This window comes from Psammomys obesus, unplaced genomic scaffold (genome assembly GCF_907164565.1).
Source record: "Psammomys obesus unplaced genomic scaffold, mPsaObe1.curated_primary_1811, whole genome shotgun sequence".
NCBI lineage: Eukaryota > Metazoa > Chordata > Mammalia > Rodentia > Muridae > Psammomys > Psammomys obesus.
In genome coordinates this window covers 20213-34133 of record NW_026592484.1, presented here as the reverse complement: position 1 = coordinate 34133, position 13921 = coordinate 20213, and the positions used below count along the sequence as shown (strand labels likewise).

Below are 13921 nucleotides of genomic sequence, written 5' to 3'. Positions count from 1 at the left end.
TTTTTCCTTTTACAAAGGGACTGGGCGTGGTGGTGCACACCTTTAATCCCAGCATCAGGAAGAAGCAGTTTGGTCTACATTGAACTCCAGGACAGCCAGGACTATGTAGAGAGATCTTGTGTCAAAAAATGAAATATTAACAAAGGCAGAGAGCAAAAAGCAGAATCACAGTGAGGGTGGGGACATTAGCAAGCATAAGATCATCACTCTGTGGCTTAGATCATCTGTTTAAGATCAGGTGTTGGCAGTCTCCACTACATAAACCAGAAATGCTGATGTATGCCTGTAATCCCAGCATTTCAGAGGACGATTAATTAAAAAGTGTAAGGCCATATGAGCTCCCTTCTCAAATAAAAGTAAAATAATAAAATTACAATTCCAACTCATTCCTCATTTTCTCTGGAATATTATCTACTTAAAATTTCTATGTAAAGCTGGGCATTGTGGCACATACCTTTAATCCCAGGATTAGAGGCAAGCAGATCCCTAAGAATCCAGGCCAGCCTGGCTTACATAGCAAGTCTCAGGCCAGCCAAAGCAATGTAGTAAAACCTTGTCTCAAAAAAAAAAAAAAAGTACTACTCCCTCCTGTTACTTTTTTTCTGAAATATTCTTATATAGCACAGGCTGGCCTTGAACTATCCTCTTGCCTCCCTACAAGCATGAGCAACTACACTGGCTGACTCCTGTTAGTTTTAAAATTATTTCTTAAAGGGCTTGGAAGATGGCCCAGAGGCTAAGGGCACTTGCTCTTCCAGAGGACCATGAGTTCAGTCCTTAGCACCCCTGCCAGGCAGCTCACAGATGTCTTATTACCCGATGCCTTCTGCAGGTATCACTATCACTTACTCTCAAAATTGTTTAAGTACTTCTAGAGCAGAAATTTGACTTACACTTACCTACCCCTAGTGACCAAGTGTTTAATTTCAGTGTAAGTTCAAAATTGCTCTGACTCCTTAAGGCAGTCAATGCCAAACGTGTAACCTTTCCTCCTGGTACCTTTCTAAAGGAAACCACTCTTTGAGCTCTCAAAACAGACATGTGACAGCTCAGTATATATAGCTGCTCCAGCAGGGTAATGGTCCATCAGGTAGGGGTTCCTGTTGCCCTTTTCCTTCCACTGTCACTTTCTTGTTCAATTTAAATGTCTCCCTAATCTGTTTACTTCCTTTTCGTATAAATGAAACACCATTAAACTTTCTTCTCTAGCTCCCATGACTGCAAACCAGTCTAAGTTCAATGGACTATTGTTTCACTGCTATGAGAACAAAGTAAAGATTACTGCTTTTTGCTCGGTTCACCTTAGGAACTAAATACAGCAAATACAGATTAAATAAGAGGCCTAGTTAAGACTTCAACTTTTAATTAAAAAAAAATCCTAGATTGACATTCTGGAGTCACTATTTTTGCTCATTTTACTGTAGTGTTAAGAAAATGGTCAAGATCAAATGATTCCTTTGTGCTCAGGTCCTTTATCATTTGAAGTTAGTTTTATGTTTATAGGTGTACATGTGCCACAGTACATGTGTGGAGGTAAGAGGTCAATTTGCAGCAGTCATTTCTTTTTCCACCATGTGGGACTAGAGGGTTCAACTCAGGCCACCAGGCTTGGTACTCATCATAGGTGAGTCACTGCCCCCTCCCCCCCCCACCTTAAGTATTTAGAGACTTGTTTTGGGGGCGAGGAACACATGACATGGCACAAGCATAGAAGCCAGAGGACAGTGTTGTAGAGTTTGTTCTGTCTTTATTGGACTCTGGTTGCCAGGATTGTGAGGCAAGTGCCTTTATCAGCAGAGCATCTCTCCAGCCCCCACAACCTTTGACATCACTTTGCAAATTAAAAATCAACTGCAGGGTATGGAATGCAGGGTCAGTCCCAAGCATGACATGAACCAGGATTCATGTCCTCCATCAAGGTCAGCCTGAGCTACACAAGCTGACTGGGCTTGAGCAGACTGACCATTAAATCTACCAGTGACCTTTCTCTGTAGATTCAATTTAAGAATAGCTCCTCAGTAGCTGTTAACATTAGCTTTTTCTTTTAAGCATTTACATCTGGAGCTCATGCATTTTCTGCTAAATTGCCAAAATCAGGAACATCACCCATCTTAAATAGCTGTTATTCAGATGAAATGAAGCAATAGTTTCAGAACAGGATCACAGGAGTCTGATCCACATAAGCTTCCTGTGTGGCTGTAATTACTTAGCCTTCTCTCTATGGGAGTTCCTGAAACTGGCAGATATGAGACTCATGGGTAGCCCATGAGAGAATCAAGTGGTAAGGTCAGAATTTCACAGACTTTAATCTTACGGGGTTTTTGGTTTTGTTTTTGGGTTTTGTTTGTTTTTGGCCTCAACTAGGAGATCCTCCTGCCTCTGCCATATGCCACATCTGGCCTGATCTCAAAAATATAAACTATAAAACTATCTCCACATTTTTGGGCAGAGCCAAGCTGAAACATCTGACCCATTACTATTAAGATACGTGTATGAAGTTTGTTGAAACTGACAGGACTTGGGGGCACAGTGTTAGGCTAGACCAAGGCTCACGTGGACTAAGCAAGTGATCCATTTCTCAGCTACAATCTCAGCCTGGGGACTACTAGGCTACAAGCAGAGAAAAACATGTTCTTCGGTTACTAAAAATTTACATGTATTTTTGTAACAGAAGTCAGCATACACATTGAAAAACCCTGTACTAGAGTTAAAATTTTTCTTCCATCTTCAAGCTTGAAAATTCTCAGTCATGGAATATTAAGATCACTTTTAAACCTGCCCTCCTTTAAAAAAATTAATAGCATCACTGAGTTATAATGATTAAGAACTAAGTATTTCCTATATCAGTTTTATTTAAAACACAAATAAGTATTTCTCTTTCGGTAATGGCAAAATGGTTCAAATAATGCTGAACACAAATCATTGACTAATACATTAAATATGAACAGACTTTTTTTTTTTTAAAGCAAAAGAATAGAGGTTATATACAAAAGAGACCTACAATCTACAGGCCAATTCAAAAAAGGAAATGTGTTTATAAAATGTGTGGTGAAACCGGAACATTCCACCTCTGCTTTGGAGAGGGTTATCATACAACATTCAGTCAGCTGAAGATGGATTGGTACAAATGTCTATACATAAACTTCAAGTCATTTTTTCATGTGCAGAATCATCCAGGTCTTCCTAGACTGACTGGCAGTCCTGTGGCTTTCTTCCTTTTCCATATTCCCAACAAGGCTACATGAACTTCAACTCTTGATGAGCCGCTTACAACAGCAGTTCCTTAGGAGCCAACGTGACAGGTGATCCAGGATTTCCCTATGAGAAACAAACTGGCCACCTACAGAAAGTATCACAATGAACAAGTCTTTTTTTCCTCCTCCTAATTCTGTACAGTGTCTCATTTGAAGACTTATCCTCATCAGACTTGTTCCTTTACAAGTCTAAACCTTGAGGTGATATGAAGAAGACCAACATCAAGAAAAGAAAACTCAATCCAGAAATGAAACTGGAGGTATCCAATACACCCCAGTGCATCTTGCCATCCTGTGTAACAGTACAGCCCAGTGTACTGCTACAGGTTGTAGATCAAAATACTGGCAGCTTGAATGAGTTCCCCCCCCACCCCTCCTCCCATGGTTAAAGCACATCAAATAAATACTAGGCAAGAGGAGTTTTCTGGGAGAGTTAGAAATTAAAAAAATTACCAATTTTCTGTCTCTGTGATAATTCAATGCCAGTAAGAGAAAAGTATTGAAGGGACAATTTTCATACTAAAAAAAGAATTTCCCTAGTCATGTCACCATCTCTTATAAAGAATCCAGGGAATCCCAGAAGTAGAAAATTAGTTTCAAGGAACCCCCGAGGCACTTTAAAGCCTTTAAAAAAATTACAGTAATAATAAATTAGCTATTGCTCTTCAGAGGCTTATGGAGTAGCTATCTCAACAGGACCAGGTCCAGAATTATGTCCATAGCTCAGGTTCTCGAGGCACCCGGCCCTCTTTAAAGCTTAGACGAATCTCCAAAATACCTTTAAAAAGACATACAATTTAACACAGACTGTGTGAGTCTTTTGTTTAGTGGTAGCATGACATTTGGTCCACAATGGTTAGCAGCTGTCTTCATTTTAAACTCTGATAATATTAAGACAATACATAAATAAATACAGCAAAGGGGAAGATAGCCCACACTGACAAACACCTCAAGGAGCCACTCAGTTCTCTTGCACCATTTCATTTGGAGCTCAGTCTCATGCGGAGAGAAGGGCATTACAGAATTTTCTTTTCAAAGATGCTAAACAATGGCATCAAATGGGCAAAACGGTTATTAAGGGATGTAAAAGATCTGACCCCAAAGGAATCCAGGACACACACAGGTACTTCAGAGGTATACTTTTGATTTGGGCAAAATTTGAGACTTAAAGAAATTATCACCTCAGGTAAATGTCAGAATAGATGAAACTAAGTCCAGTTTTTGGTGAGTTTTTTTTTTTTTTTTTTTTTTTTTTTAAATGTCCTCACTATCCCCTTCACCTTCAGCTGTCAATCATCTCTGAGAGCTCAAGCAGAAGGTCATCTTCATCCTTCCCAGGATCCAAGTCGATCTCAGCTTCTAATTTGCCTCCTGAAATTTCCCATATTAGTTTCTCAAAATCATCTTCCACGGAGAGTGGAGGCTTTCCTGTTGAGGCAGAGCTCAGCCGGCGAGCTTTGGTTGCCATCTGGGATGAGGAAGGGCCAGATCCTTCTGAAAGCAAGGGTTCTGAGGAAGCCTGGGCTGAAGGCAGCACAAAACTGTAAGTGAAAAACAGACTATTAGACCCAGCTGTGACCATCTTCCATGGTTAAATGACCACACAGCCTCAGGCAGAGTTAATGAAAAGACATAGACACACACACAAAAAATACTTTCACTAACTAACTCGGAATCCAGTACCTTTTGAATTTAGCCAGGTATTTATCTTTTCAATAAAGGCAAATAGCAATTGCATCACTAAAGAGCAGCAACCCCAAATTTCATGCTTTTTTGCCCTCAATCTGTAAAAGTTCAGTGACTTATCAGCATTTTTTGCTAGAGAGCAAAACCAGAAATGGGCTGGAGTCTGGTTAAGAAGGTATTACCTGTCCTTAGGTGTTTCTGTCTCAGACACGGTGACAGATTTATCCTCAGAGAGGAGTGGGACGACAGCCTACAAAGGAAGAGTAAGTAAATCACTGAGTTAGACGCCCTCTCTTGATGTCTGTATGCTGTGCATGCATGTATGTGCAGGTGCCCATTTGCAAGCAGACAGAGGTCAGAAGAAGAGGTCGAGTCTTCTGTTCTCTGCCTTACTTCCTCGGGAAGTCGGTCTCTTACTAAACCTCAAGCTCGTGATTTCAAGCTATATTGGCTGTGCAGTGAGCTCTGGGGAGCCACCTGTCTTTTCTTTCAGCGGTCACAGCCAAGCGTATTGGACATACTGGCTTTTTTATGTAGGTGCCAGGGGATTCAAACTCATGTCCTTATAGTTGTGTAGCATGAACCCTGTCCCCAGACTGTAAGCCAGGCTTTTTAAACAAACAAACAAACAAACAAAACAGGGCCTGACTATGTAGCTTTGGCTGTCCCAGACTTCCACCTGCCTCTGCCTCCCCATTGCCCGACTCAGAGTCAGACTTTTTTTTTTTAACTCCAGAGCATATTAGAATCAAGGCTATAGTTTTTGTTTTGCTCTGGTAGGCCTGGAGATCTTTGATAACCTAAGACCTTGGATGTTAGGTGGTCTTTCTACCACTGACTTGTATCTGGCCAGAGGCTACCATTCTTTAAACCTGGGAGTCCAATAGTCAGTAACCCAGAGGCTGACTTATTTAAGTACTTTGCTACCCAAAAATCAGCTTCAATGTCCAACTAGAGTAACAATCTAAGAAACCCATGCCTAGGAAATGGCAGGAAGTACGAGACAAAAACAGCCAAAGGGCAATTGTCCTGCCACTGAAAGAAGTGGATCAATCCTTACCACAGCTGCTTTCTTGGTGGGACTTTCCTGCAGGACACTGCTGGAGCTGAGCGGCTTCACCGCTGCGATGACAGCAGGGTGCACCTCCGCTGCCTTGCGCTTGGGAGCCAGTTTGGGAGATGACACAACCTTGACCACAGATGGCTTCACATTTACTTTGGGTTTGGCTAGAGAGGACAGCACATATCTGATTAGCAACTAGAGAATCTCTTTCACATATAGAGCAGCTCAGAATAAGACACAATGCCTTTAGTAGCAGAAATACCAAAAAAGTTGCAACCATGGTGATATATGCCTTAAATCCCTGCACTGGAAGGCAGAAGCAGGGGTTCTCTTGACTCTGAGGCCAGCCTGATCTATACAGTGAGTTCCAGGATAGCCAGGGCTATATAGAGACCCTGCCCTGTCTTAAAAACAAAACAAAAAGCAATACCAAAAGCACAAACAGCCTGAAGAAAAATGAAGTTACATGGGTCACCATGACACATTCTTCATTGTTACTATGATGTTCCAAGTTAGTTTCTTCTGCAAACCAAGAGGAAAAGCTTAGTACAGTTGCACACACTTGTAGTCTAGGCTGAGTGCAAGGCCAGCTAGGGCTTGACTCTATAGTAAGACTCTATTTCAAAACACCAGAGGAAACATGTACTACTCAAGTTCTGGATGAGACTTTTCTGTTTTTCTAAGACAAGGTCCCATGTACTCCAGGCTATCCTCCAATCATGTAGCTGAGGATGACCTTGAATTTCTTATCCTCCTATCTTCACTTCTGTTTCACCTCTTGAGAAGGACAAAGATTTGGTGCCTCAGAGTATAAAACTTTGAACATTTGTGGAAAGAAAACAATGATGCTGTTTGCTTCCAGCATCTTGGATAAAGAGGAAAACAGTGAACTCCATGGAAAAATTACCCAGATGTATATAAATAACCCAGAGTGTTCAAAATATATACTGAAAGAGAATCTTCCTCCACCTACCATAGGACTCAAGTTGTCAAAATTCAAAGCCTCATCATACAACTGGCTGATTTACAACACAGCATGTGATTAGGACTGCTGAGGCACTTAACCTAAGTTGGTGTCTCTGGTGTGGGACTACCCAGACTGTATTATGTAAGCCAATCTAATTAACCCTCTCTGTCTACGTTCATTCTATTCGTTCTGTTCCTCTAGAGCACCCTAATACAGGGACAGGAATTACAGGTGTGCACCGCCAGACATGGTTTTCTGTGCTGCCCTAACAGAACCCAGGCTTTGTGCCAGCTAGACAAGTATTTCACCAACTAAGCTATATCTCCAGCCCCACGTAAGGCAACAAACAGCAATTTTAAGTTGTAAGAACTCTGCCTATCTCTATCAGAAATATCACTACCTGTTGGTGTGACCTCAATATAGAGGAGATCCAACTCTATTGTTGCCAGAGTTAACTATATCAAAACCACTCACCTTTACTCCTTTTTTCCAAAGTCTGTGCTGCACATTTCACATTCAGTATTGAGTCACCAATTCCAAAGGTTTCTACCTCCCCCTTCTGGGATGACTCCGTGGGAAGCCGTTTAGTCAGGTGCCGGGTGATGCCTGATACAGCAGTGAGCACCGGATTCCCCACCACACGAGTACAGTAAGAGGCTTCATCTCCACAGACAGGTGTCAAGGCTGGTTTCTCTTTCTGTGAAGCTCCTCTCTCCTGCTGTTTCTCTGTGACAGTGTCACATCTATTGACTGGAATCTTTGTGGTATCACTTATGGTCTCATCTGAAGTCTGTAGACAAGTTCAAGTACAAGTTCAATTAAAACCTACATTCTCAGTTATAGTGCTGAGTGAATAAGTTATATTAGAGTTTTACATGATCCAAAATAAAGAGGAAGCTCAGTATTTGATATTAAACAGAAGTTAAGTTTGAAAGAATGGATCTGAAAGATGTGTGAAATCAATTTTAAAAAACTAGATTATGTAGGCCTAAGTAAATAATAATGACTACTAAAAATTAAGACATGTATTCATTAAGAGTTAGGAAAAGAGCTGGGTGGTGGTGGTGTTTACCTATAATCCCAGCACTTGGGGGGGGAGAGAGAAGAGGAGGGGAGGCAGGTGGTGGACCTCTGTGAGTTTGAGGCAGTCTAGTCTACAAAGTGAGTCCACAACAGCCCAGGCTACACACAGAGAAACCTTGTCTTGAAAAAAAAAATTATGTCATGATATTATTTACAACTGTGTAAAAATCTACTGTCCACAGAGAGCTTATATTCACAGATTATATTGTCAGTAAAAATGAACACTTTAAGAAATTACTAACACTAGAGCAGGCTGCAAAATAATGTAATATATAGCTCTCAACCGGATTTGAGTATTAGATACACTTATATTAATAGATAGGTCAGTGGTTAAGAATACTTGCTGCTCTTGCAAAGAACCCAGGTTCAGTTCCAAATATTGACAACCATCTTTAATTCCAGTTCCAAAGGATATGAAGTCTTTTTCTGGCCTCCACACACAAACATTGTGCCAGAATGTGCATTTGTGCAGATATACATACATGTATTTGTGAATACTGACACACATAAAGTAAATAAATTGTGGGGGAAAATGATCAACTTTTATATTACATGCAGCAAAATATTAATAGCCAGTTTAAAAAACTATGAGAACAAAGAGAACTAACATCTAGAGAACTATAAGAATCTTCCACAGATGGCAGCAGTGGCGCTCGACACGCTAATCCCCACAAAATCAGGAGGCAGAGGCAGGCAGATCAGCATGAGGCCCATCAGGTCTACACAGGGATTTCAAGGACAGCAAGGGCCACATAGAACCTATCTCAAAAAACAAAATACAAACAAAACATAACCAAGCCAAACAAAAAAGAAATTCCCATAGAAAACCCTAACCACAGTACTGGGGTGCAGGCTGTGATCTAACACTGTGGAATGAGACTGGCTGGGTCAGGCAGATTTTGAGCTACACAGTGAGAAACTGTCTCTAAAGTTCTCAAAAACAAAACACAAACCACAAAAACATAATCCAAAACAAAAAATTTAAAGCTGTACTAGTGAAATTGTTGACGTAAATTTACTGTAAGCTAAAACTAAAAGCACACACCATTCATCTAAGTCTCCCCAGAGCAAGCTTACCTCATTAGTCTCCATCTTAGTCACACTGCTCTGAGAAGCATTACCACTGTCTTCAAGTTCGAGCTTTTTCTCTTCTTTTGCACCTATATTCATATTAAAAATACCATCGGATACAAGTTCAGGAGAAATAAATTGAAATAAAACTTTTCTTATTGACTATAATTTTCCTAGCTGGCTTTTTCTGGTCAACTTTATACATGCTACGGTCATCTAGGAAGAGGGAACCGCAGCAGAGAAAACTTCTCTGTCAGACTACCTGTGGGGCATTTTCTTAATTGGTAACTGATGTAGGAATCCAGTTCACAATAGGCAGTGCCGCCCCTAGGCAAGTAATCCTTGGTCATATAAAAAGGGAGACTGAGCAAGCCATGGACAGCAGGCCAGTATAAAGTGTTCCTCAATGGCCTATGCTTCAGTTCCTGTCTCCAGATCCCCAAATGATGGAATTTGTGATCAGGAAGTGTGTGTAAACCAGTGCCACCCCAGGCTGTTTTTGATCAGTGTTTTATCACACCACGGAAAGAAAACTAAGACAGTAATGACAAGAAACAAGAAAAAAAACAAAAACAAAAAAAACAAAAAAACTTATAGCTAAGAGACTGGTCCTATAAAATCTCAAGATACACATGAATACAGGACAGAGCTACAAACCACTACTATTGTCAACTGCTTACTCTACTGAATCTGGTGACTCAAATTCCCCCAGTTAGGAGAAGTTCTGAGTCCCGTGAATCCTGCCCTGTGCTTTGGAACAGTGCTGCTGTTTGGAGGGGCTGTACAAACCTGCTCTCTTGGTGATGCGGAACAGCCTCTTCGCCCCTAGGGCAGACTCAGCCTGAGGCTGGGAGCTTGCACTACTCTCAGAGCTTTGCTGCACCCTCAGGGCCTTCTCCAGTTTAATTTCCTCTAACGTCTTAATATGCACGTCCTGCATGGACCTGGCTCTTCCTGCAGGCTCCTCTGGTTGTCCTTTGCTAACAGAAACAGGTGGCAGAATCGCTGTCTTTTTCATTTCAGTATCTGCTGCCAGCTTGAAGCAACCTGTATCCTTTTTGGATTTCTGTCTTTCTATTTCTTGCTGTCGGTGTTTCTTTTCAGCCAGGACCTCAGAGAAGGTTTTAATCCGCACAGAGGAAGAGCTTTTTGTTCCTGATGGAGAGTCATCAGCTCGTGAAGGTTCTTCTGTCTTCAGTTTAGTTTGCAATTCTCCACGTTTCTGACTGGCTCTTTCAAGAAGAATTTCTTCTAATGTCTTCACGTGGATCTCACCAGCTTTACTAACTCTCTCTGTTTTAGGGAGGAACAAATATTTACACTCATTATCTTAATGATTTATGCTCTCTCTCAACATCAGATGTCTCATGTACAGCATTAGCTTCACTCTACAATTATCTACAATTAGCTCAATTGTAGATAACTGCAAGAAAAACTCTAGAGACAAACCTACTGGTTTTTATTTCTACAATATGAATGGCTGAAAATAATTTATAAGTAGAGAAACCTGAACATTATAAATCTTAAGTAAAAGTAGCAATGAGTTCTCTATTCACTCATAATATGTGTATAAAACTGGTGGAGGCTAGAGAGATGGCTCAGAGGTCAAGAGCACTACATGCTCTTCCAAAGGTTGAGTTCAATTCCCAGCAACTACATGCTCACTACCATCTATGAGATCTGGTGCCTTCTTGTGTCGTGCTTGAGTACATGTAGGCAGGACATGATAGACAGACAGACAGATACTAATTTAAAAACACACAAAAACAAAACAACAAAAAACTTGTGCTGGACCCATGTTAGAAGTAGGATAATAAACCAAGGATACCACTACTCAAGCGTGGTTTGTCATATGACAAACACCACTACATGAGCTACATGCAATATGGCAATGGAAAACGCTTTAAAGCACACAGTGAAAACATCAACCATAGTCTAGGAACTAATCAAAGAAAACTTTCATGAACTGACATTTGAAATATGGAAAGAAGCCGGGCATGGTGGTACACGCCCATAATCCCAGCAAAAATCAGAGGCAGGTGGTCTCTGTGAGTTCAAGGCTGGCTTGGTCTATAGACCCGAGTCCAGGACAGCCAAGGCTACACAGAGAAATCTTGTCTCAAAAAACAAAAAACATGACAAGAGGTAAACTAAAACAGGTGACAAGACAAAAAACAAAATAAAAAACCCAAGGGACACAAATCTGACCTACATGCACAGCCCTCAACAGATCATTCTACAGCTGTTTAAAATATGAAACAAGGGCTGGAGAGATGGCTCAGAGGTTAAGAGCACTGACTGTTCTTCCAAAGGTCTTGAGTTCAATTCCCAGCAACCACATGGTGGCTCATAAAATATGGAACAAATTTCACATTAGACAATCATTCTCATTACTGGAGAGCTAAGAAAATAATGAACTGATGTACAATAAAAAAAAATCACACACACACACACACACACACACACACACACACCCTAACCAGTGAGAGATTTTTACCAGGCTCATTTCTGTCTGTGTCTCTACAGCCCAGGCTGGCCTGTAAGTCCTGATATGACATAGCCCAAGTTAACCTCAAATTTCGAGCAATCATCCTGCTTTAGTCTCCTGGATTATATGCATGGACCACTAGTTTTGTTGCTCTTGTTTAAAAAAAGTTTATTTAAAGGGTTAATTGTAAGTAAGCTCAACTTGGATTCTCATCCTCCAGTCGAAAAGAAACGATCAGAGAAAAGTCCTATAACTGCTTATACCTCCAAACATATTACCTGCTTTCTGAGAACAGCCAACGCTCTCTGGTTCCTTGAAATATTTTACTAAAGCACCCATGACAAAGCAAGTACTCAAATATTGAATTATCTCTTTAGGTTTCAAGTGGATTTGTCTTTCGTGATAGGATCTTTGCTGGAATATGGAGCCTCAAACTCACCATTCTCGTCTGAGCTTTATGAGTACTGAGATTATAAAAAGGGCTACCACAACCACCTTCTTGCTAGATTTTTTTAAATGATTGTGGAGCTGAAAAGATGGCTCTGTTGTCAAGAATACTTGTTATTTTTGCAGAAGGTCCAGAGTCAATTCCAACATACAACCATGTGACTCCAGTTCTAGACTGACACCTTATTCTGACCTCTACAGACACCAGGCACAAACCTACACAAAGGCAATTCATACATATCAAATAAATAAATCTGAAAAAAAGGTTTTAACTGTAATATTTTCTTCCATTTCACAATGAGTCTAATCTCAAAATTATCAAAGAAAGTACATGGTTAATGATGAATTGGAAACTTGTTTTTCATCCCTACCAAAAATCACTGAAATAAAGACATTAATTAATTAAATCAGAATTATTTTATGCCAATAATGGGGGGAAAAAAAGAATGGCATGGTAGCGTAATCTTTAAGACTTTCTGAGAGAAATCTATTCTAGCAGATATTAAGTTTAAACATGATAGACATAACTCCAAAAGACTAGTCAAACACTATTCTTATTCAAAAGCACAGTAAACTGCCAGGCTGGGTTAGCTAGCATAAAAAGCAATGAACTATGGGAGAAATCACTAAGGTAGAAATTTAAGGACTGGGACAGAGGATACACCTGACTGAAGACTGCTTTGCACAGGCCTTGGCTTAATTTTCAGCATCTCAAAAACAAAACTAAACAAGCAAGCAGGCAAATAAAGAAAACAGATTCATTAGAAAACTCCAGAGCAGCCTAAAATAACAAATTACGCTGGGGGAGAGGGGAAGAAAAACCAGAACAAAAATCTTAAGATAAATGTCAAAAACAACAACAACAACAACAACAAAAACCCAAAAAGATAAATGTCAAAATAAACTCATCTGAAAAATCAAGTAAAAAAAAAAAAAAAAAAAAATGCTAGTTTGTCATTAACCATTCAGAACAGTATACGCAAGCTACAGCCCACAACCAAATCTGGGCTGGAACCTAGTTTTGTGAACTATTTCCCTGGAACACAGCCACTCATTCATTTACATATTCACATTGCATATGGCTGCTTTCACACCACAACAGCAGAGCTGAGTAACTGTGACAGAGATTGTGGACCACAAAGACTAAAATATTTTTGTTTTTAACAGTAGTAGGTCATCACCATGCTAGTCAAGTGTTATAGCACTGAGCTACTTCAAAGCTACTTGGATTTACAAAAAAACAGGAGAGTTAGACTCAAGGAGACCACTGAACCCCTGATTTGCCAACGAAGACCTGTATTTACATCCACCAGAGTGAGGTTATATCACATCAGGGAGACAGAAAAATCCTAAAATGTTCTGGAGAATAAAGCCAAGCATAACTCATGTCTGTAATCACACCAGGCACCTGGGAAGCTTGTGAGAGAGAGTGCCTGAATTTAAGGCCAACCTGAACTCGTGAGTATCAAGCCAGCCTGGATTACAGAACAGATACCCTGTCTTCAGAAAAGAGTGGTGATGATGGTTGTTTCCTTACAAGAAACTAAGGAGCCCAATATCAAACCCTCTTTTAAGGTTGGAATGAGAACATATAGGCTAACAAAGCACAGAGATATGAAATTTAAAACTGTCTTATACAAAAACTATCACATTGAATCTAGAATGGCATAAAGCAAAGCTGGAAGAATGGGGATGTCTACCCAGCATGTGTGAAGCTCTGGATTTGAAACTACAGCACCACAAACAAGAAAAGCAGAATATTTGAATACATGGATATTCACTTTATATAACATGCATACATGAATGCATGTATGTACACACACACACACACACACACACACACACACACACACACACACACA

The 13921-nt window shown here is 40.3% G+C and overlaps 1 protein-coding gene across 3 annotated transcripts in view; it reads right to left on the bottom strand.

Moving 5' to 3' along the window:
• Nucleotides 1-2832: 2832 nt before the first annotated feature.
• LOC129681467 (zinc finger CCCH domain-containing protein 11A) overlaps nucleotides 2833-13921 on the bottom strand; it is a 28612-nt gene continuing 17523 nt past the window's right edge. For all 3 annotated transcript variants that reach the window (XM_055613377.1, XM_055613378.1, XM_055613376.1), the window contains 6 exons: nucleotides 9914-10417; nucleotides 9131-9213; nucleotides 7445-7760; nucleotides 6001-6167; nucleotides 5123-5190; nucleotides 2833-4795 (listed from right to left, as the gene is read on the bottom strand). In XM_055613377.1, coding sequence (XP_055469352.1) covers nucleotides 4537-4795; nucleotides 5123-5190; nucleotides 6001-6167; nucleotides 7445-7760; nucleotides 9131-9213; nucleotides 9914-10417 — 1397 coding nt within the window. In that variant the 3' untranslated portion in view covers nucleotides 2833-4536. The remainder of the gene's footprint in view (nucleotides 4796-5122; nucleotides 5191-6000; nucleotides 6168-7444; nucleotides 7761-9130; nucleotides 9214-9913; nucleotides 10418-13921) is intronic.